Source organism: Chaetodon trifascialis, chromosome 2 (genome assembly GCF_039877785.1).
Source record: "Chaetodon trifascialis isolate fChaTrf1 chromosome 2, fChaTrf1.hap1, whole genome shotgun sequence".
Taxonomy (NCBI): domain Eukaryota; kingdom Metazoa; phylum Chordata; class Actinopteri; order Chaetodontiformes; family Chaetodontidae; genus Chaetodon; species Chaetodon trifascialis.
The window spans coordinates 16,183,568-16,206,582 of NC_092057.1; the positions used below are offsets into that span (position 1 = coordinate 16,183,568).

A 23,015-nucleotide genomic window follows, 5' to 3' on the forward strand; every position below is an offset into this window, starting at 1 on the left:
TCAGGCTTAGGGGCCTCTGCTGCGTTGGCTTGGCTTTTCCATACAAACAATACAATAAAACCTGCTGAGTATGAGTATTTCCCTCAGCCCATGTGCTTCTGCAGCTCCTGTCTGAATCAAACCTGAGTAGATTTTGTGCAAGTTTATTTTTTTAAGCATATACACTTAAGCACCCCTATTAAAGGAACACAATGTATTTATATCCTTTTGTTTCACAGATGCATGATCTCCCTTATTACTTGTTTTGGGCCATGTGGAAATCCCATTATAAACCCGGATCCCGTAACAAATCACTTCTCCCCTCAAGGCACAGTGCTGATATTCTGCAGGAGTATTTAGTGGGATTCAATGAGAAACTTAAGTTTGAAGGTGATAATGAAGTGCTATAATGTGAAGTTCAGTGCAAGTGTTGATAGTATCTTGCTTGTTATGAGATTAACAAGGAAGCGGGTGGAGTGGGTAAACATGTTGAGAGTATTTACACTGAACTTAATGGATCTCTGTTATAATGAAGACAGTCTTAAAGCAAGTAAAGCAAACAAGGTTTATTCTAAATGATTTATTACTCTAACAAATTAAATAAGAACATATAATACAAGGTGTCTGAGTCTTTGATTACAATATAGCCTATTATTAACATTTAAATACAGTATCCAATGCCACTGCAGCATTTCCCCTAATATTCCCCAAACACTATGCCAAATCTTCTGAGGTTCTCAATCAAAAAATTTCAAGTTGAAATGGTGTCAGAAAATAGGCGGTTATACCATAACGGTGCTCCTCGTGATCAGTATGTTTACACATACACACATAACTCATGTAAAAAGCATTAATGTAACAGTGTGATTAAACCGTTCGCACAGTTTGTGGTGCTCTAACTTCCCGATAACCTCAGTTTACATCATGGTTGTTAAACTGGTCAATGTTTAAAATAGTTTGTGGCTTTTAAGCCTCCCACAAACACATAATACAGCAAATAGAAAAAAATATTTGGACTGTGTTGACTTTGATTTTTACATACAGTAGATAACTCAGTGATGGTGTCAACAATGTTACGAGAATCAGAGTATTGCCTTGGCGAGCTGAATTGAGTTATTAATGTCTGTGCAAACACACTGATATTGAGGCACATTACTGAAGTGGTACAGCCACTGACGTAAAGGACCAACCGCTGCCCGCAAAGAGTTCAGCTTTAAAGGCCCGAGCTAAAGGTCTCCTGACAGCACTGCCCGGTCCTTGCTTCTTGTTTGTCAGAGGATTACCTTGACTTGTTAAAGTGACACTACCAGTGCTGAGTTTCATGTTAATGTGTAGAACTACCTTTCCAATGTAAACAGGAGATCTGCAGTGCAAACATACTGTCGTTCTTCTGTCTCTCCAGTAGGCTTTCAGGAAAAATGAAGCAAGGACCCGACAATGATCTCAGAGACGAGAAGTACAGAAACTGACATTAGCATTTTACCGAGAAGTTCATAGTGACATTTACTTGCTCACTGCATGAAAAAGTGTACGATTGGAATACTGCCCTAAACAATAAGTACTTTCTTCCAAATGTGTTCACATCACCAACCGCCCTGCACAGATGCAGGTGTTTCTCTTATTGAGCAACGTGACAGAAATTCTGCCAAGAAACAAAACTCTTTGTCCACCGTCAAGTCAAAACTGGACGAACCGCATGTGCAATAGAAATGAATGTGGTAGGAAACACTGTGTCACTCATTCTCCCAGTTTTGGCCTTGTGTGGTGACTCGATAGTTTCTCCATCCAGCTTCAGCTGTTTTTTTTTCTTTTCTTTTTTAAGATCTGGGCACAGTGGGCTCCTCTTCTGAGCCCGTCATTGCCATCCCCGTCTCCTCATGTCTCCAAAGTGCCCGTTGTTGACTCAGTGTGCTTTTTCTCCCCTCAAATGTCTTTTATCTTTTTTAGTTGACAGCAGTTGGCTGAGAAAACACCAAACCTGAGGACCAAATGTGAGAAGTGAGAAGCAGAATGAACAGAAAATGAAGACAAACCAGTTTTGGCCTCATAAAAAGGGAAGGGAAGTGCTGCTGCCTGCTGTGAAACAGTCAGCTGAGAACCACCTGTTTCCTCCACAGAGAGACAAATCACTGACTCTCTCTGTGTGTGTGTGTGTGTGTGTGTGTGTGTGTGTGTGTGTGTGTGTGTGTGTGTGTGTGTGTGTGTGTGTGTGTGTGTGTTCTACCTTGTGTTCTAGTGGCTGGTCGGAAACAGTCCATGTGTGTTGATGGACTGTTGCAGCTTTTCCTCTTTGGCCCTTCTGCTGTGGCAAAGCTGTGGAAGAACACAAAAACGGTCCAAACACGTTTCCTCTTCAGGCGTTACGTCACTGCACCTCTGATTACATTCACAGCACATCGTGGTCATCTTTACACAAGTAACTGCACATCTGGCTTCTCACCGTTCTCTTCTCCATGAAGCTGGTCAGGAATTCATCGATGTCTGTGCGTCCCTCCAGGAAGTTTTCAGCCGTCTCTTCCGATTCCTCCTCGGCCTGGTGGGCTGCAACTTTTAACCGAGCCTGTAGGGTGCTAAGACTGCAGCTCTGGTTGGGGAGAAAAGACACAAAAAGGTGGGAGAGAGAAATTTTGTTCAAGCAAATGGGGTTATTGAAAACCATGACATAAAACAGGCAGCTTGGATCCACAAAAGTGCATCAGCACTCAAAACTTATTATCAATCGAACCACAGTGATGCGCCTCTTACCTCACTGAGCTCATGCTGTCTCTGCATCCTTGTCTCAAAGGCCGATTTCATCTGAGTCAGCTGTTCGTACTGTCAGCAGACAAAAACACACATCACAAGCTGCCGGACAATAGCATGAATATGTTTGCTGTGTGTCTGTATGAGAAGGGGGGGGGGTGTAGAGATGTAATATCTGACCTTGTAGAGCATTTCTTGTCTTTTTCCTTCCAGCTGTGGCTCTATCTGAAGGTTCTTCTCTGCACACGACAAACACAGATGCACAAATCTCAGTGAAATTCATATACAGCTTAACTTGTCTTTCAACGTTAACCATCAAGATCTTCAGAGATTTGCAGAAAAGGAACTTACTCGCCATGTCCACTATATTGTTGACCAGCTCTTCTTTATCACTGGTGACCTGTTTGAGTTGTGGCAAACTCACAAAGAACTCCAGTAACACATCCTCATTTTCAGACATGTTCGACAACTGCATCAGACTAGAAGAGGAACAGCAGAAGGTGGCAGACATGAGTAGATGTGCAAAAGCAGGTAAGAGAGCAAATACATTAATGTCGTGGGTACGAAAGAGAGCTTTCTTAGCTCAAACAAAAGACATTTTAAGTTGATACTTTACTTCATGTCACAGAGCTCAGGAAAAGACTCGGGAATCTCAGGCATCTTGTACATGTGTCCATTCAGTCCAGCCTGAAACACACAGCAGGAATATAAACAGATCACAATTTACAATGAATTTATGTCTGTGCTGATGCTGGATTCGTCTGAAGCTGGCCAATCAGTGGAAACCGGCTTCTTTCTTGGGCTGCCAGACGTTGTCGCTCTTCCTTTTATTATTCATTTATTATATAAATTAGAGATTACTGATGCTTTGCAAACTGTCAATGCCTGACTTGACGTTTGCTTTTCAAACAGCTCATATCATGGTCCTCTGTTCCTTTAAAATGTGAACACCCCTGGGTGTACCTGGGAGTCTCCTGTTGGAACAGGCAGTGGCAGATCACAAATCAGTCCGTATGGGGCTGGAGCTCGAGGGGGCCCATGGGCACTATCGACCCCTGGGTGAGACATGGGAGCTGGAGCTGGGCCTGAACCAGCAGGCGGTGTGTGGCCGGGACCCACATGACGAGGACCATAGTGGAAAGCCTGAGTGGGGTAAGGAGCGATGCCTGACGACTTGTACATACCACTGTGTCAAACATGGGAGGAAATGAGATTATTTCACTTCAGGATAACAAACATATTAAATGTATTTCTAGAGAACATATTTAGAAGCTTCTTTACTCTTTTTATTTGCCATATATGATTCATATGTATGTGATTCAACCAGGGACTGAACTTGTCCTTGAACTACACAGAACTTTTTTAATGTGCCTATTTGGGCAAAGGCCTGCGACATGTTTAAAGAAATTGTGCTCGCAGACTCACTATGGAAAACCAGCAGGGCCAGAGGACATCAAGGCAGGAGGACTCTTCCAAAACTCATCCAGCAGACTCTGAATGACCTTCCCCAGATCGGAGTGCATCCCAAACTACAACATGCACAACAACAGAACATAAATATTCTGAGGAAAGTGAGAATTTTATCACTTATGACACCACAGCATGAGAGAATAAAAGAAGTTCAATTAAATAAGAAAAAGAGGAGAAGAAAAAACAAGTTGACACTGCTACAGTCGACAAACATTATGTTTGCATGGAGAACTCAGGAGAAGGCATTTACATAATCACAGGAAAACCCACGTTTCCGTGCAGCTGAGCAGCAATCACATTTCTCCTATCCTTGCTTTGAGCAACAGCTGTCACACTTTATGAATATGTTAACATGCACACTTAGATCGCTGTTCTGATCAGATTCAGAACTCTATGTTTCACGCTGACATCATATCTTGAACAGCTTTTGGACTGAGGAGGCAGTCAGAGGACAGGCTCTGTGCTGTGGGATCACAGTTTATCTTTGCTACTCACATGTTACTAAATCTTCAAAATAACTGCTGTTCGGCTGTGGAAACCCCCTTATTTTGTCTAACTAATTTCAGTTTCAGTTGTAGTCAGAGCTATGAGTAATGGTCTTGCCCTTTTCATCCTGCCATACTGGGATTCTGTCCCTGTCCTGTGTTTAACTTACAGGGTTTCTCTTAACGGGTAAAGACACCATGAAATCTGCCTGTTTTTAACAATATAGTAAACACACCGCCAGACACTGTCAGTATTCAAAACAGAGTCTGCCCACCTCCACCACATCTTTCATAACATAATAATAGTACTACGTTTGACAATTTCACAACCTGGCTGACAAATTAGCCAGTTTTACATCACAGACCCTCGATGTCTTCGAAGCCTCTCACGAAAACACTAGTATAACTAAATTAATCAAAATCAAAAGGCCCGGCAACTACTTACATTAGTGATGAGGGGGCTGGTGATCATGGTGCCATTATTGCTGTCGACTAAATGATGACCAACAGGGGGGTAGACGCTAACCACCGGCTTCTCCTGGGGGAACTGAGGAGGCAGCAGACTAGAGGAAAAAAGAAGAAGCACGATAAGTTCAATTTTCAGGAATACTAAGAACAGGGTAGTTGATATTAAATATGTGACGAATAATAATACAGTAATAAGGTATTATAGTAATGTAATATATATATTTGTTCCTGATTAACTCTGCTCTAGTTCTTTGAGGCTTCACATGTAAAAAAAAATAGGAAGCCTCTGCACCACTGGAGGGAATGTTGTTTTCATTAAGAGCGTTCATGGACAAACAAAATTTGACTTTTTCACGCTGCGGGACTAAAGCCAATGAGACATGCTGTTTTACTTAAGTGTCTCTTCTTGTCTTTCTTCTTCAACAGTCTTGTGGAAATAGGACAATATTAAGTTAGTTTCTGGTATAGTGGACAACTCTGCTTTGAGATGTTTCATTCCTGATGTTATGTGTATTTCTTGTGATCTGTGCGTGTATATTTGTGTTTGAAAACAGAATAAATATGGAATAAAACATTTAATCACGTACAATAGCAGGTTGAACTCATGTAAGATTACCATTCAATGTTTTTGTAATTTCAACCTGTCACGTGTTTTAGCTGATTTTGTTTTTTCTTTTGTTTTGTTTGTTATTTTAAAGAAACACTTTAATGACAAGGCTGTTGTGTGATTAATTCATTTTCAAACCAAAATCAGTGTGAGTGACCATGAAGCCAGCCCACAGCCTGCTTGTGATACTCAAACACTGTGGCTGTATTTGCAAAGATGTACTCACATGTTAACACTAATGGTGGAGTTGTTGACTGTGAAAGGTATTCTGTACTCGACATCCTTCTGGATCTCTGCGAGGCTGTTGGGAAACAGTAACACAGGGAGGTCATAATCTGCAGCCTTGCATCAGTAATCATGATTGGGACATTTAGAAACGAGGCCAATCCTCGCCCATGAACTCGACTTCTTAGATAATAAACATAACAAAGTGCAACAAATGGAAAATGTGGCCATTTTTGGTGGGAAAGGGATTAAGCATGTGTAGTGTTATGAAGCAGAACACAGCTCTGAATAAATGGGACCATGTTTATGGTGGATTGGCTGAGAAGCAGTTGTCAGCCAAGACCTACATTAGACTTGTAAACAATCTGTGCCGTGAAGTTTGCTCAACAATACTCCACCCCCATGTTTCGAAAGCCTGATATGGCCTGTCCACAGCTGCATGTCACACCCGTGCCAGTAAAGAATCTTTGAACAGTACCCATTTCCTTTTCCATCCACTTATTTCTTCGCAACATTGCTGCACCATGATCGGCATTCACCACAGAACATCGGGCTTTGTGGCCTCTGCGATTCCACGAAAGTAAACAAAGGCTAATACTTTAATCTCCACATCTAACTAGCAAGCTGCTCCCAAATCTACATGCGTGACAAGTTGGCGTGTCAAACACTGGAATGATCACACGATATGGCAGGTCAGCCACGACTTGTGTCATCACTCCTTAAAATAGACACGGTGACTCTCACTGGCTGACTTGATTAGCTTGGCAGCTAACACGGCGCCCTGCTTACCACACCGAGCTAGTTAGCTACGAGCAAACATTGGCTGTTCACAGTAGAGGATGGCTTTGGGTTCACGTACAGTATGCCTCGTCTGGCATTTCGACATATTTACAGAATCCAGGTACAGGGACAAATGTGAGAAAAACGAAGCAAGGCGGCATTTTTTAGTCTAGAGTACTTCTTGTGACTGAATTGTGAGCTAGCATGCTAGCTGTGTCAAGTAAACATTGGTTGAGTGTATGTAAACTCAATCTATGTGTTAAAACAATTAACATAAGTCAAATTAGCAGGAACAACTGCCCATCGACAAAATAACGTCAATGTTAACAAGCTAACCGGCAGCACTGGGTCGTGGTTTTCGGTGTCTGGCTGCCGTTTGTTACCTTGGATGAGCGGCTTTGAGTGAGTCGATCTGCCGCTGTCTTTGTTGCTGTAAGCTGTTCAGAGGAGGGAGAGGTCCGGAGCCTTTGGACTGGGAGAAAAACCAGTTCATCCTCTACTGGAGAAACCACGGACTGAACTTGGTGGCAGAATCTAATGGCCGACTGAAGACGAAAGCGAAATGGAAGAGAAAGTGAGAATAAACAGCAAACGGCGCGGAGAGCTGTGCGGCTAACGCCTGTTAGCTGACTGTACACTCGGTTTGTTGTGGTCACGAGGTTTCCGTTACAGTTAATGCTACGTTACGAAGTCAGATGGCATATCCTCGTGTGTCAGAAGCGTCAGTTCCGTTTTATCTCAGAGGATTTGTTTGTAATTGTATCATTCATTAGTGTTACTAGGGCAAGAGATAATTGTAGCGAGAGGACGACAACCTTTCGAGTAAGCAGGAACGAGATCAACTTATTTATGCATTACGTCACGCATCAAGACTACGTCAAGCGCAACTTCCTGTTTTCATGTTGTCGCGATAGATTACTAAGCAAAAACAAAAATGTCATTTATATTTAGCACGCTTAAAAACTCAAATATAGTGTGTGAAAAGACCACGGCCGTTGAAAAGTTTAATTTAGCTAATTTTCCACATAAATTCTTCCTTTGTATTCATGAGTGTTTTATTAAATTAATAGTTTTGAACTGAATTCATGTATGACATACCAATAACAATTTAGGGTGTCAAGGTGTGGTTATTTCCAAAATATTACATCGTACTGTAAAAATTCTGGTGGTAGTAAAAAGAGGTATGGGATGTGCCAACACACCTGCAGTTTCATGGTCACCTGCAGGAATGATCTCCTGTCCTGCTACGTGGAGCACCTTCAAATCAAATCAAGTTTTACTTACATACACAATCATACACAGTACAACATATTGTGAAATTCTTCACCACAGACTGATGGGACATCTGCATCATCTTGTTGTCTCTGAACCTCCACAGGAAGCACAGTTACCTCAGGCCTTTTGGGTAGAGAGCCCTGCGTTCCCAGCACACTTCCAGGTATTTGTTGGAGCGAACCAACTATGAATCCTCCCCCTGAATGAATACAGAGGCTTAGGCCTGCTGAAGTCCACGATCGGCTCCTTTGTCTTGCTCGTGTTCAGTTGGAGATGGTTCGATCTGCATCACCCTACAGCCCTCTGTATTACAAACTCGGCAATGGAAGTACTCATCCTTGCAGTTGCAGTAACCTTGACCAGACCACTTTGTCTGTACGTGGAAACGGGTTCAGTTACATGGAATGCTTTCAGTTTAGAGCCCACTCCAGATCATGTCCCCTCCTCCATACTCTTAGATGCAAAGAACAGTCATCGATGATAGAAACACATGAACTGGACAACGTCTTGCCTTGTTTTAATGTATCAATACATATTGTTATTATATTTTCTTTTACAGTGTTCCGTCATTGTTGTTATGTGGAAAGCCCTTTGCACTCTATGCTAGCAAGTGCTCTGTAAATACAATGTATTATTATATAGATATCTTAAGTTTCATTCTTGTGTTTTCTGAGGTTACTAAAGGTCATATTGCCTGTGTGGCCATGTGTGTGCAGCTTATAGTTACTGGAGGGTATGTTGGTTGTGTGACCATGTGTATGTAGCTTATAAGGAGATGAGTGTAAAGTATGTAACTCTAACAAAGACCTGCAAAGACACAATGCAAGCAAAGAAATAAAAGTACTGTTAGCAAGCATTTAGCATGTGCTACCATGTGGTGTGACTAGTGTGTGTGCAGCGTTTCCACAACATAAATGAGAGCAGCCTCGTCCATAATCTACCGTTTGAATGTTATTGTGATCTTGAACATAACTTCAGATGGCCGTGTTGTCTGTTTTGGGGAGCTCTGATTGATAGTCTGGTAGTTCATTCTCAGGTAAAGGAAAAGAGGAGAATGTTTCACTAATTCTCCAGGACATTTTGCTTTTTCTCTCATTTTCCATGTATTTTGCAGGATGTGTGAATGACCCCTGAAAGTATAGTCTCAGTTTGATTGACAGTGAAAACAGCCTCTCATTCACCAGGGCTTCCTCTTTGCTGCCTCCACCAGTTGCTCTGTCACAGCGTAGATGAAATGAATCATTTCTTTCATGCCTAACAAGACCACGCTTTCTGTTCCAAAATTTATACATAACTTTGGATCCACTATTAAATTTTATCCCTTCATGTACTATTTACACAAATTCATAACCACTCTGATTATGTTCCTCTCCTCAATGCTCCATAAGGAAACACTGAACAGTCATCAATGACAGAGAACATATGGAATACACCATTTTTCTCCATCCAATTCATGCTCAGAGAGGAACATCACAACTCATCATCATGGTTAGCAAGACCAAGCACTTTAGAAACACATTTCTCAAGTCATGAACTATAGAAATGATCCCTGAAAGTATAGTCCTAAAGTGTGCAGAGCTGAACACTGCATCCCTTTCACTGCAAAGTTAATGTCACTCAGGGTTTGTCACTGTCATCAAAAACCCTTCAGCTGCTGTGTCTCTTCCAGTCATGTGTGTTTATGTAAATGACTCAGCACAGCACAGCCAATCACTGCAAGGCATGCATGATGGCATGGCTGTGATTCAGACAGCGCATACAGAGAGAAAGGCAGCACTGACTCAGAGAAACACTCTTGAATAAAGTAAGAAAAGTAAGACGAGTTACAATGACAACATTTAGTCAAATATACTCACAAGACGAGGCTGAATTCTCTCACTGACTAGAAGTAAGACAGTACAATTTGATCTTTTCTCATGTAAATGATGTCTTTTAATCATCAGTAGGCGGGTTGTTTTAGAGAAGACTAAATGTACTGTGGCATCAGATGGTCAGCATCTAATTTCTCCTCACCTCATTTCCACACAGCGATGCTTTAACTGACAGAACTTCTGTACTTTCATGCATTCATTTCTGTCTTAACTAGTGTTGTGTCGTTCGCGAACGATTCGTTCAAAAGACCGAATCTTTTAAGTGAACGTACTGAACTGAATCACTTCCTCAAGTGATTCGTTCGTTTCTCAGTTCAGTTGAACTGTCAGCAGCGCCGGGCGGGCAGCCGGCGAGCCGCTGCAGGCAGGGAGGGAGGGAGGGAGGGAGGGAGGGAGGGAGGGAGGGAGGGACCACGCGCACCGACTGCGCCGTGTCACCGACGCCTGAATCACTCAGTGAACTACACTCTCCTGAATCATTTTCCTCTGAGGGATACACTTGTTTTAACGGATTAATTTTCCAGATAAAGAAACTTAAAACAGGCTGGCAGTAATGAGAAGAGAGTGAGACCCACAAGCTGTAGCAGGCACTAGGCAGGAGTGACGGAGGGAGATAGGGGTGTGTTGTGTTCAAGTGTACCTCGGAGAAAACTAACTTTTTTTAAACTCTGCTAAATTTGCCACCGCAACAACTCACGTACAGTAGGACACAGCATGTAACAAGTAGTGTATAAAACCCGCAGTTTGAGAAAATGCGTGACTGTCTGCTCATTTCAATGCGACAATTTGCGAGGGAACAGTGCATATTCAGTGTGAATCCTTCACTGAATGTACTGTGGGGTATACGTTCAGTGAACAGATCACTCACTGAGCCCCATTTACCGAATAGACCAGTTAAATAGCATACCATAGGACAGGACACTTAAAACATCATGACTTATAAACGAGTTTTATATTTACAAATCTGTTTGTCAAAGCAACACAGTCACAACACTCTTGTCTCCAGGTCCTGGAAGCTGTGAACTGAACTGAAACCTGAACCCTTCAGCCATATATCAATTCAGGAGTCGCAGGCTCCTCCTGCCAAGCACTGAATGATTCGGTGATTCAGTGAACAAATCTTTTGAACGAATCTTTCTAGTGAACTGATTCTAGTGATTCAGTACATCTAAAAGAACTGGCGTGCCCATCACTAGTCTTAACATAAACAACTTACAAAACTAAATATTTATCCTAAAATCTAAAACTGGTTTTACCACAATAGTCATTTTGAAAACATGGTAATGCAATACTCTTACTCATATACAACTGGAAAACTGCCAATTACCTCTGAATTTTAAATATATCAAATGAGATTAATGGAAGAAAAAAACAACTGTCAACAACAGAAACTACTGTCTTTCAATACAGAATCAAACAGTATACATGAACAACTTAGTTGGGACATTCTCCTTTTATATTCAGAATTAAATCAATGGCATATGACCATTTACCTCTCTTACACATACGCTCCACTGTTAAATTTCTTTTTTTTTTTAACAGCATTAAAACCACTCTGATCATATTCCTCTCCTCAATATTCCACAAGGGAACACTGAACGGTCATCAATGACAGAAAACCTATGAAGTGAATCATTATTCTCTGTCCGCTTCGCGCTCAGAAAGGAATATCACGACTCTTCATCGTGGTTTGCGAGACCAATCACTTTAGAAACACATTTCTCAAGTTGAGAACTATAGAAATGATCCCTGAAAGTATAGTCTTAACCTAAAACCTCGAAGAACACGGCAACTCAATCACAGAACAGTCGTTCTCACTCAGGGTTACTCTGTATTGTCACACGTAACCAAAACGACAGATGAATTGGTAGTAAACAAAGTATAACTATAAAAAAAACCCCACAATTATACAACTTTAGTGTAAACTTATATTCAAGATGTTTTTTCAATGTTTCAGGTCAGTTTCAAAATACCCACAATGCTTGGCGAATTGAGTTCGAGTGATTTGTATATTTGTTTACTTGTTGAAATGTACGAGCCAAAACCTTTGACAATCGACCGGACTGTTCGGAGAATTAACAATAAGACAACATGGAAGACGCTTGTGGTATAGGGAGTAAAATAAAGTTTGGGTTTAAACCGTCTATGATTTAAACCGTTTACGCGAGACACATGTCGAGCAGTGCGTCGTTTATTATGTTCCTGACAGAAACCCGGCACAAATACAGTTCCGCGTACAACTCCAAAGCCAGATTCGATCTCGTTTTGAGGGTTTTCAGAGATGCCAAATCACATCATTTAAACAGTGACAACAAACACGAAGAAGTGGTCTTCAGATAGCTTGCAGTTTAAGTCAGTTCGAAAATCCTGCAAAGTCTGTTGTAATTTTCGCTGTAACGTACCGGTCCTGTCCTCAGTTCTGCCGTCTTACCAGCAGTTGGTTTGGTACAACACACGAGGGCGTCATTTCATTTAGATAACATTTCACCGACAACAAACCTTAAACCTGAACCTAAACCAGAACCCAAATATCCCATGACCAAAATGGACATTACGTTGTATTGGTGCCTTTACATTACACTTCATACCAACTGATGATAATATTGTTTCTCTTCTAGAATAGTGGATTATTTTTTTCTAACGTTACCTAACGTTACCTGCCATCGATTATGTAAAATGTCCCGCCCTTATTGTTAGATAAACTTCAGATAAACTTAACCAAACACGTATAACAATAAATGCAATGGCTAGGACGGAACAGGAGAAACCTTTGGTGACAACGTTAGTACGTTACCCACTTAACTGTAATGTCCAGAAACTAGCGAACGACGTTAGCTTAACTGCTAGCGTGTTAGCATTTCCACCTGGCTGCAGTGCGGCTTAAGCCCGACAATCTCCTGTGCTGTAAACTAATGTTTTAGTAATGCCTCAGTAGTTCCAACACTGAGACAACCAACTTACCAGCAGCATCGACCCCGCAGCATCTTTGTTGCATCTCGCAAGAATGTCCTGCTTTAAGGCCAAAGGTCAGGTGTCAATGGCTGCGGCCTGCAGGAGGGCGGAGTTCGAGGTAAAAAAAACAAAACAAAAAAAACAATAGTATATATATATATATATATATATATATATATATATATATATATATATATATATATATATATATATATATATATATATATAGTAGATATAGCATATTTGCTTCTTGAACATGTTCATCTTAAATAGTGGGTGCATCGCGTTCAGTGAACACCACAGACTTATTGTGTCCTAAAATAGTTTATTCATGCATTGAAATTCATTCGCCAGGTCCACTGATGTGACTAATACATGAATTGTCGGGAACACAGTGACAGTAATTTGTAACATTATGAGAGTAACTTAGGGGAAAAAAACGACAATTTCTTACACATTCAGACTTCTTCCATCATTTCAATATGTTGAAAACATATTCTGTTTTTCATTCCAAGACATTAAAATTAGATTCAATAATTCATTTCAGTAATATATTACAACACTAAAGACTGGATGATGAATAACAGACAACACACAGTGAAAGTGACAGTGTAGAATTATTTGCTGTGAAAGTCTGGATTACTATGTGACATTTTTGGGATTTATAAAGGAGATGGACAAAAGGCACCTATGTGGATATCTATGCTGAATATAGGCAAATGCATGTATGTATATATGTGTGTGTGTGTGTGTGTGTGTGTGTGTGTGTGTGTGCGCGCGCGCGTGCGTGTGTGCGTGCGGTTGCATGTAAGGATCCAGTCATGTAAAACACTGAAATGAGGAAAAAAAAATCTCCTCCATGTTCTTCAGTATGTTGTCCTGGTCACAGAAATCCCAGGTGCTGTCGTTATATCAGGATAACATGGATTCCTAACATAGCAATAGGCTTTATATATTCTCTCAGTGCAACAAAAAGCAAATAACATACTGGCTATATGAGATCAAACAAAATGTAAGTGTAAAATGCTCAAATGATTAAAATAAAATTGGGACAATGCATATTCACGATGCCTTCATTTAATCCTACAATTGTAGCGTTCTTTTGTATGTTAATATATTATTTCATATTCCTGCTATTACATTTATATGGATAACGTTATCATTAAAGATGATTTTGGCATTTAATTAATATTGTGCTCCTTCGGTTGTTACAGTTTGTGGTGCATACAAAAAGAAGCATATATTACAGTTTTGATAAGTAAGTGATGAGATCACTCATTCGGACATTATTCATTTAGTTGGCAGAAGTTCAGTTGGCAATAAACATTTTTTATAGCAAGTTAAGCAACTGACAGATTTATCCAAAATAGAAGTAATGATTGGTTGCAGTTCTACTGAGTGTTTTGGAAGAGCCATGCTGGGAGAGTAAAGTCACATTCTAATCTAATTCTGTTCTTTTAATACACAGTAGATCATACTTGGGATGACTTCAACAGATCACAATGGCTGGGAAAACATGTAAAAAGGGAATGCGTCAGTCAGCTGTGTACAGTCATGCTTGCAGTTATTATCTGCTTTAGAGGTCCATTGGACATCTTCCCTTGGAAAATTAATTGCTGTTAACTCAGGCCACTGACTGAATTTATTCCATCATCAGACCTCTTCCCTCATGAGTTTTTCTGCTTTCTGTCTCTGTCCTCCTCTATAGGTTCTCCTTGTACCTCCTCCAGAGCTGGTGCACTTGTCTTCTGGCTCCAGAGCGAACGCAGCTGGAGAAGGAAGTGTGGTGTCGGCCTTTCACCTGGTAAACACAGAGCAAAAGGAGGCTCGGTCATGCTGGGAGCCAGAAGCCAATTCCTTTAACTGTGAGTTATGATACAGTACTATTGTGATGACTAAAAATTCCAGTCACAAGGAATCAAGTTTTTAAAAGTTCAAAATATATATTGCACAACATTTTGAGCTGTTCACACATTCTGGATTCTCCAAAATGAAAACATTCAGGAACCTACTGTTGCAAATCCTGGCACACTAAGGTCACCATGACCTTGACAGTTTGCTCATTTACAGGAGGTACAAGTCACAATGACTGTAAAATGTGTTGAACAACTCTAGATATGACGTGTGAGAGATGTTAGAGAAGTCTGAAGTCATACTGCCCCTTGCTACTGCCCCCTGGTATTGCTGTACTTTCCCCATACAAGTTCAAGATAGGTAACATTTAATGGCAGGAATTGAAAGATCATTTAATCCAGGTGCTACTGATCAAAGGCATATTACATGTCAAATGGTTAAACATCAGAGAGGACAGCTGAAGAGTGTTATTGTGGCTGATGTTGTAATCACGTCCAAATATGGGATTAATGTGTTTTCAAAAAAATACTCTAGATATAAAATCTAACAATAAAATGACGAAAACAATGAACACCATGAACTCAATCCAACTTTGTGCTGGTGGTACTTATCTGCTTGCCAGCTCCTTCTTCAGACAGGATCTAAAAGAGGTGGCGCGCTCCACAGATTTATAGCCCTGAGAGGTCAGTGGATAGACATCGTGGCAGAGAAAAACAGAAAAGGAGGAAGAAGGGAAAACACAGAGGAGAAGAGAAAACAAGAGACAAAAAAGAGAGTGGTGGAGATGGATGGCAAAGAAAAAGAAGGCATGGGTGGTGTAACACAGGAGAGGTTGGGGTGACGGTGCAGGTGAGTGTGGCAGAAAGAGAGAAGAATGCAAGCAGAGCAAGGAGTAAAAGAGGGAGAAAACACTGTTAATAAGCCAAGACTGTGAGGCCAAGAGAGCATCCAACAAAGCCATTAGGGTCATAACAGAACATCTTCCAGGCTCACTGCTGTTAGTGATGTTTGTGGCGTATCAGGCAAACTGTAAGCTTGAAACAACCGGACACATTGTGTGTGTTTCACTTCTGTTGAAAATGATTCTCTACACTCTAGTATTGCATCACAATACACCACTAGATGGCAGTGTCCCTCCTTGGCAACAACACTATGAAGTCACTCAAGGTGACTGCCAGTTCAGTCAGAGTTTTCATCACTTCAAGTAATTAATCAAAGCTGCTGCCAGCTTCTTCCTAAAAGCTGTCACGCAACATGGCCAAGATTTAATCCCCTGAAAAGAATCCCAGCCTTGTCAATATTGAGTCATTTCATCCCTCTTGAACTGACATTTTACTGAAGTCTTTAATCAGTCTTATGTATTTAAATGTAAAGTATGGACTTTTTACTATTCAGTACTAGTGTGCATGTTACCTATGGTATTTTCAAAGTCCTTCATCTTGTGTTGACTCAATTTTGGTCACAATAATAATTTCCTGAAATCATTTGAGTTTGTCTGCAGTGGCTGAAGGGCAAAAATAGGCTTTGTTGTTTTAAAACCCCTGTACAATAACTGGAAACAAGCGTTTAAACAGCATGGCGGTCTAGTTGTTATAAAGGCTATTCTTCAGCTGGATAACTTGGGTTCCAACCAACAAAGCCCCTTTTATAAAAATGAAAACAAATTCTGCCAAGTCCTCAGAATAAAATAGTCACTCAGGTGTCTGCAGTAATAGGAGCACTATTGAGATTCCCCCAACTGTGAATTTCACCACAACGATATTATTGGATCTTTATATCAGAATAACATTCCCTCCTTAATAGAGAACATTTTCAAAGCTTACTCTAGGTCAACCCCATCCATCCCTATGTTTGTCTTATATAGCAGACCCTGAAAGATAGCCTGCATGTGGAGGGAGGTACATTTCTCTTATGGGGATCAATACCCTCATCTTCATGTCCTCCTTGCAGTTACTGGCTGTGATTCATTCTCCTCTTAGTTATTTTTCAAGGGGAGTTCTGTTATTTGGACCGCAGATCCACCCCAGTCACTTTTCTATCGTTTCATTAAAGTCAGACAGTTCAAAGCCTCTTCTCAGCTAGCAGTCGTCTTTCTGTTTCATTCACACTCAGTTCCTCACCCTGGCTCCCCTGTGCAGACGGTCCTTCATTATTCCGATGAACTCCTTGTAGGAGAGCTGGTCGTCGTGATCTACATCAAAGATCTTGAAGATGGTGTGTACAAGGTGGCGTGTCAGCTTCAGTCCAGTGGCCACATACACTGCTCTCGCAAACTCATCTGGCAGGAGAGAGAGCAAAAACTTTTGATCATTTCAGCTACTTGTTGCACACCAAACTGGAAGGAAAAACACACCATATGTGTGTGTCAAGACCATCAGAGGCTGTGGCCCCGGCTGCCACTCATCTCCTCCTACCTTGTCCGATGGAGCGGGAAGCAAAATTGTACATCTGCATCGCAATGGCAAAGTCCTCGAGGTTGTTGAGGAACTGGAAAAAGGATCTGAATTCATCAAAGGTGATTCCCTGAAACAGCAGAAAAAAAAATCACATGTGAAGCAATAAAACTCTAACCAGCCCAGAAAAACGAAGAAGTATTGCTTGAAAATGAGAGTAATGAGTGTTTCTGCACAGGCTGCCACCCAAAAAGATCTTGACAGATGTGCATATAACATTCCAGGAGGCATGTCCACCATGTTGTCAGAAAAATTAACCAAAGTAAAAAAAAAAAAGCGACTCACCACAATTCCTACTATCAATCAAAAACCAAGATATTGCATGGAATAGTCCCATTAATGATATAAAAGGTCATTAATGGTAGGATTGTGTGTTCATGATGTGGAACATTTCAACTGTAGCCTTCTTGCAGTGTTTCATGACCCTAAATTAGCTGCATTCAGTAATAATGCTGAAGCCAGTCAACAAGTAGCAGTAACCACCACATGCTTTATGCTGTGAATCAAGATCAAACCGATGATGGCGAGATTAGTAACAAACGCCAAAATAAACAAACAAGAACGGAAATGCAGTCTTTCTAGGTTTACGTGAAATGATGCAGATTAAAATACACAGATAACTCCAAAAATAACTAGGCAGTCATGTATCTCGACCTCGACATCCCTTAAATGGAGAAACAAAGAAAATGGCGGACCAACTAAATAGCAGGATAGACTGACAGATTGTAACTGCAGGTCGTGTATTGTACGAGGCAGAGACCAACCTCCTGCTTCTTCCACAGCATGAAAAGGAAAGAAGGGAGGGACAGAAATAGAGTTGTGTTGCATAAGAACTACATGCCAATAGATAGATAGATAGATAAACATTCACATGAAGCTGGAAGTGCAGTCAAGTGTGTGTGTGTGTGTGTGTGTGTGTGTGTGTGTGTGTGTGTGTGTGTGTGTGTGTGTGTGTGTGTGTGTGTGTGTCAAGTGAAACAGTGGAGCGCTGAAGTGTGGAGAGCCACAACAGCCTCAGGCAGGGACAGTGGTGGGAAATTACGGATGCTCTAGATGGCTTGAAGGCATAAAGCAGCCATAAAGCAGGAAGAAGAAATAGAGTTTAGTGAAGGTATCTGGGGTTGTATAAAGGTAAATCGACCATCCAAAATCCTGCTCCAAACTGTACTGTTGCAGCATTCTGTAATTTCATAGTTCACCACCACCATTTCCTATTCTCAAGATTTTTACTTCAATTAGTTGAAGAAAAATGATAGATGACAGATACATCCACACACAAATAGTGTATTTTCAGTTTGTAACAGCTGTTGATTTGTGTGCGAGTTCCTCTACCAGTAAAGAACTGTGTGCATGCCCTGTACCTTCTCGTCAGGGATACACTGGCGGACATTCTCCAGGTAGGCGTTGATGTTCTCCACATTGGTGAAACGCAGCAGGATTTTTGCAAAGTCTTCTTCACTAATGGTGGTCATCCCTTTAGAGTAGGTCAGAAACTCAATTTCCAACACCTCTGTTTGAAGGTTATCCATGAACCTGAAAAGCAGCAAGGACAGGAAAGAAGAGGAAGCATATTTTATGCAAAGGTTTAGCAAAAGAAGCATGTTACTATTTTGTAGTTTGGTTAATATTGTGCATAGCACTGGCACATAATTTATGCTTTCCACTTCATGTTTTTTAGTACCTGTAGAAGTCATCAAATGTAAGCTCTGCCTTGCCTTTCTTCCCAAAGAAATGGACCAAGAGGGTAGTGTCAATAGTGATACTCTCATCTGCTCGCTACGAATCATCAAGAAGGAATAAGAGAGAGGATCAATGAGTGACTAAGCAACAAACATAAAGCATTGCGGATGGAGGAGGAGCAGTGAGCGGGACGAGTCCATCATCAATCCAACATGGCTAGCAGGAAGCAGGTTTCTGCTGCACATGTGCAGAACGTGCACCGGATGGGCAACAGCAAACTGTCAATCAAACGGATCAGCTCAGACAAACAGTCAGCCATTGTGACACCAAACATACTAGTCTAGGCAGCAGTAAGGTTCAAATTTAACCTCTTAAAAGTATCAATTGAATAAATGATAGGCAGGTTCAGTGCATTTCCACTATGATGACAAAATTGCACATAGTGGAATGACTGTCAAAGCTTTCAATAAGATAAAGTGTGTAGAGGGAAAAAAAAGTAAAATGGAATGAGGCCAAATGGACGGAGAGATTTCTGTCCATTTTAATTCTAACAATCATGGAGCTCTATGGAGCTATTTTTCCATGCTGCCTAGACTATCGAGGAGCGTTGCTGTAGCAGCATGAAACACAGACCAACACTGGTCTGTTGAAGACACAAGAAGTTCTCAGTAGCAGCACACATTAAGACACAGAGACACAATGAAATGACACAATGACAGAGTCATGCAAATATTCACAGAGGTGGGGATAAGGGTCAGCAAGAATGTTGGACGAACGAGGACATAGTGTTAACGAGAGACAAGAGAGGTGAGAGAAGAGGAAAAAGAAGACACATGGAAGAACAACTAAGGGCGGGACAGACAAATACATAACACTAAACTGCCAAACATACACAGACACATTAAAGCCACCACATCTCATGCGTTTCTCTGCAAATGCCACATTGACACACCCGGACAGAACCTCAAATCACAAAGAGCGGCACAGAAACAAAACCCACGCAAGCACAAATGCAGAGAAAGTGAGCCAATTCCACCTTTTTCCGTCAACGAATGAGAATCATTGTGTCATATCTGTACAACTTTCATCCTTTTTTTTCCCTTTTTATATCATTACTCTGTTTACATATTCTTCAATCTTAGCTCTTCTGTCCTCCCTCCACAGTTTGCAAGTGCGTGGTTACAGAATGATCCTGGTCATTTGAGATCCATGTTTGTTCTTTGCTCGTATAATCTACTGGTTTAACACCTTCCTAATCCCTTACAAAAACAAGGTGGCATACTCTTTATGAGCCTTAAAGAAAACTGTGCATGAGTGTGCATTTCACTGTTTATTCTCTCAGAAAAAGGTGACTGTGCTTTTGGGCAGCCAGCATCAGGGCAGAAAGAGAGGATGTGGAAAGCCTCTGTTTTGTCTCTCTCCTGCCATGCCCCAACCAGCCAACACCCCTGTCCAATCCATGGCCATGCTGAGGTGTATGCAGACATCAGATTGGGTGCAATCTCATGTCTTTCTAAGGAGGAAGAGCACTTGTGCCATTTCCATCATCATCATCATTATCATCATCATCATCATCATCATCATCATCATTATCAACATCACCACGATGCCATTCGTGGTTCTACCTCAAGAGTAAAATCCTAAAATCCAATGTGGGACAAGAAGAAAATGTCAAAGAAGACAACACAGGTTTACAAAAGTAAAAAAAAAAAAAAAAAAAAGATGTTTGTTCAAGTTAGCAAGCTAGATTTGCATAATTGACAGACGTTGTTGTGTTGTGCCATAAGATGTGAATTCATTGAATTAAAATTAGAGAAAACAAGTGAGGTGCAAAGATGTTTTAAGGTGGAAAGTTTCTAAAATGAAAAAACAAACAGTCAAGGCAGGACCCCTCATCAAAGGTTCCATACAGGCTGCACTGTGAGCACTTAATGTTAACAGTGATATTTATCCTTAGGTTGTTTCATGTGAATACTTAGAGGCTCAAAGAGGTTTCTAGCAGAAAAAAACAAAGATAAATGCAATGATGAATTAAAACAATTTTATAGGGCAGAAAATTTTTTTTGTTCTTCTATCCTGACTCATTGATCATATCTCTCCAGGTTGGGAATCACGAGGATAGTTGATAAAGTAAACTAAAACTTTCCTGGTATAAGTTCATTATGTAAGCATTTAGAGCATTTAGCCAAATCAGATTATGGGTCTCAATTCTGGGCACTTAAGGCTACCGATGCACATTAGTAATATTCCCTAGATCAAGGCGCTAACCATATTCCAAACAAAATGCCTTGTAGTAGATCCCACTGTCATGGATGCCAATCGGTAACTCACGGGATTGAAATATCTTCTGGGAAATAAACATGAAAAAGTGCTTTTTAGGATCACCAACATTAGTGTGGCTCCGATCTTTCAGTCTGTTTCGGATTCTGATTCTGATTCACTTTGAGTCTGGTCTTCCAGTCTTTGATTAGGGACTTCATGTAAACACAGCCGAACTGAAACAGTTACAGACTTATCATTCCAGTGTCTTATTTTCTGTCTGATTACGGACAAACAGGACAAAAATGCATCTGCTCTTTTATCTTATAACTGACGCATTACTGATGTCTTTATGACACATGAGCTGTTCATACATCTAGACAGCATCCAGGTGGTGTGTCTGTGCCTCTCAGCCCTCCTTTTAGCATGTCCTTGCTATTCTTTTCATAAAAACAGCTTTGCCCCTGCAGTGATAGGAACACTAAAACAAGACAATGGTTAACTAAAATCAATCATTTTGTTGATCTCTTGAAAATGCACACTTCCCATCACTGTTGCAGTGATTTGTCAGCTGTCCCCAAGAGGCTTAAATGTCTTATGTATAATTAAGGATAAATCCAGTTGGTCAGTTAGGTTGGATCTATTTGGGGGACAAAAGATAGAGAGTGATGTGTGGTGAGTGGAATTACTTGGGTACTGTGATTGATTTCAGTTGAATTGAGAAAACTAGCAGGAGAGGTTATTGATATTTGGGTGCCATGCACCAAAAAAAACTTGTGAAATCAATGAGATCACATATGGAACCAGAGGAAGCTGTAGACCAACTGCTCTACTCTCTCCTCAACACTACTAAAACAAAGTAATTTTGAAATATTATCACCATATAAACTTGTTATGTTGAACATTTGGAGCTGTTGCATTTACCCACAAATATTTAGTCTCGTTTAGGTCAGTTTTGTTCTCCCATCACTCCTGACAGAAATCTGTCTCTTTAGCTGCTAAATGCTAACAGCTAGTTGCTGTGTCTGCTGTTTGCTGCTGGGGAGGTAGTGTACAGTGAGATATCACCGCTTTTTTGCTGAAAACAGTCATCTGCTGCTGAAAGCAAGGCTGATCAGACAGAAACAGTTAAGCTGTGAACCATCATACCAATACAATGAGCTGAATGATGCTACTGTAACACGCTTTGTAGGTCTATGGGAAACTGCAGAGTGATGATTCTCTGTGGGTTCATCATGAGTGACACCTTTCACATTACAGTCAGCTGATCCATTGTTAATATAAAAATATGGATTAGTACAACTTTAATCATTATCATTTTAATGGATTAATGGATTCAATTTAATTATGTATTTATACTTAGAGTTGTTGCTGTTGTACTTACAGAAAAGTCAGGACTGTCAACCTCTAACATGATAGATAGTCATTCCTGACTGGAGTTAACGATTGTTCTCATAATACTACATTATATTAGATGACAGAATTTGGGGTTTTTTGGGTGAAACTTAAAGCTGATATATAACATAAGAAACTGTCAGCATATGATAAGGTTCAATAAAAACGATTGGTATTAATGAACCCTTTTCTGAACCCAGATCAGTCTAACTGTGGGTACACGTAATGCCAAACTGATCATAACAAGCTTATCGTTCCTGGAAGTGTGGCAGCACCAGTGTGAGCTCATCATCCCCATGAAGACGTCATGGTTACCACGCCCACAAGGCACGAGCCAACACCTGGTGCATGCATGTGTCTATTTGTCCATCTGTGTGTGAGAGAGCTTCGACAGACTTTGATCATAAAGCTGAAGTTAAAAACAGTAATTACTGATGTAAACACTAAACGGTCTTCCTCACCCTCCCTCTCTGTGAGTAATACCTTGGAGCAAGAGCTCATTGTCAGTCTTTAGTCAAGT

The 23,015-nt window shown here is 40.8% G+C and overlaps 3 protein-coding genes and 2 non-coding genes across 11 annotated transcripts in view; 1 reads left to right on the top strand and 4 right to left on the bottom strand.

The window, feature by feature from the left end:
- Positions 1 to 23,015, top strand: part of shoc2 (SHOC2 leucine rich repeat scaffold protein) — a 370,366-nt gene that overhangs the window by 182,929 nt on the left and 164,422 nt on the right. The window lies entirely within an intron of this gene.
- vps37a (VPS37A subunit of ESCRT-I) lies at positions 527 to 7,629 on the bottom strand. The gene is made up of 12 exons (XM_070986696.1): positions 7,140 to 7,629; positions 5,978 to 6,052; positions 5,122 to 5,239; positions 4,147 to 4,250; positions 3,685 to 3,907; positions 3,338 to 3,408; positions 3,073 to 3,200; positions 2,902 to 2,960; positions 2,725 to 2,793; positions 2,420 to 2,563; positions 2,204 to 2,292; positions 527 to 1,957 (listed from the first exon to the last, which is right to left on the bottom strand). Exons 1-11 carry the CDS (start codon positions 7,247 to 7,249, stop codon positions 2,212 to 2,214), a joined length of 1,182 nt encoding a protein of 393 aa, XP_070842797.1. The 5' UTR covers positions 7,250 to 7,629; the 3' UTR covers positions 527 to 1,957; positions 2,204 to 2,211.
- On the bottom strand, positions 9,381 to 9,596 carry LOC139350438 (small nucleolar RNA U3). Its single transcript, XR_011603515.1, has one exon. It is a non-coding gene; the product is annotated as a small nucleolar RNA U3 (small nucleolar RNA).
- On the bottom strand, positions 11,452 to 11,667 carry LOC139350427 (small nucleolar RNA U3). The gene has a single exon (XR_011603510.1). It is a non-coding gene; the product is annotated as a small nucleolar RNA U3 (small nucleolar RNA).
- micu3a (mitochondrial calcium uptake family, member 3a) overlaps positions 14,131 to 23,015 on the bottom strand; it is a 30,206-nt gene continuing 21,321 nt past the window's right edge. For 3 of the 7 annotated variants that reach the window (XM_070974821.1, XM_070974854.1, XM_070974846.1), the window contains 6 exons: positions 18,843 to 18,937; positions 18,523 to 18,694; positions 17,123 to 17,231; positions 16,829 to 16,986; positions 15,320 to 15,384; positions 14,131 to 14,658 (listed from right to left, as the gene is read on the bottom strand). In XM_070974821.1, the coding sequence (XP_070830922.1) occupies positions 14,652 to 14,658; positions 15,320 to 15,384; positions 16,829 to 16,986; positions 17,123 to 17,231; positions 18,523 to 18,694; positions 18,843 to 18,937 (606 nt within the window). In that variant the 3' untranslated portion in view covers positions 14,131 to 14,651. Of the gene's footprint in view, positions 14,659 to 15,315; positions 15,385 to 16,828; positions 16,987 to 17,122; positions 17,232 to 18,522; positions 18,695 to 18,842; positions 18,938 to 20,466; positions 20,482 to 23,015 lie in introns of those variants that run through there. The other 4 variants (XM_070974812.1, XM_070974838.1, XM_070974830.1 and 1 more) reach the window with 2 other exon arrangements.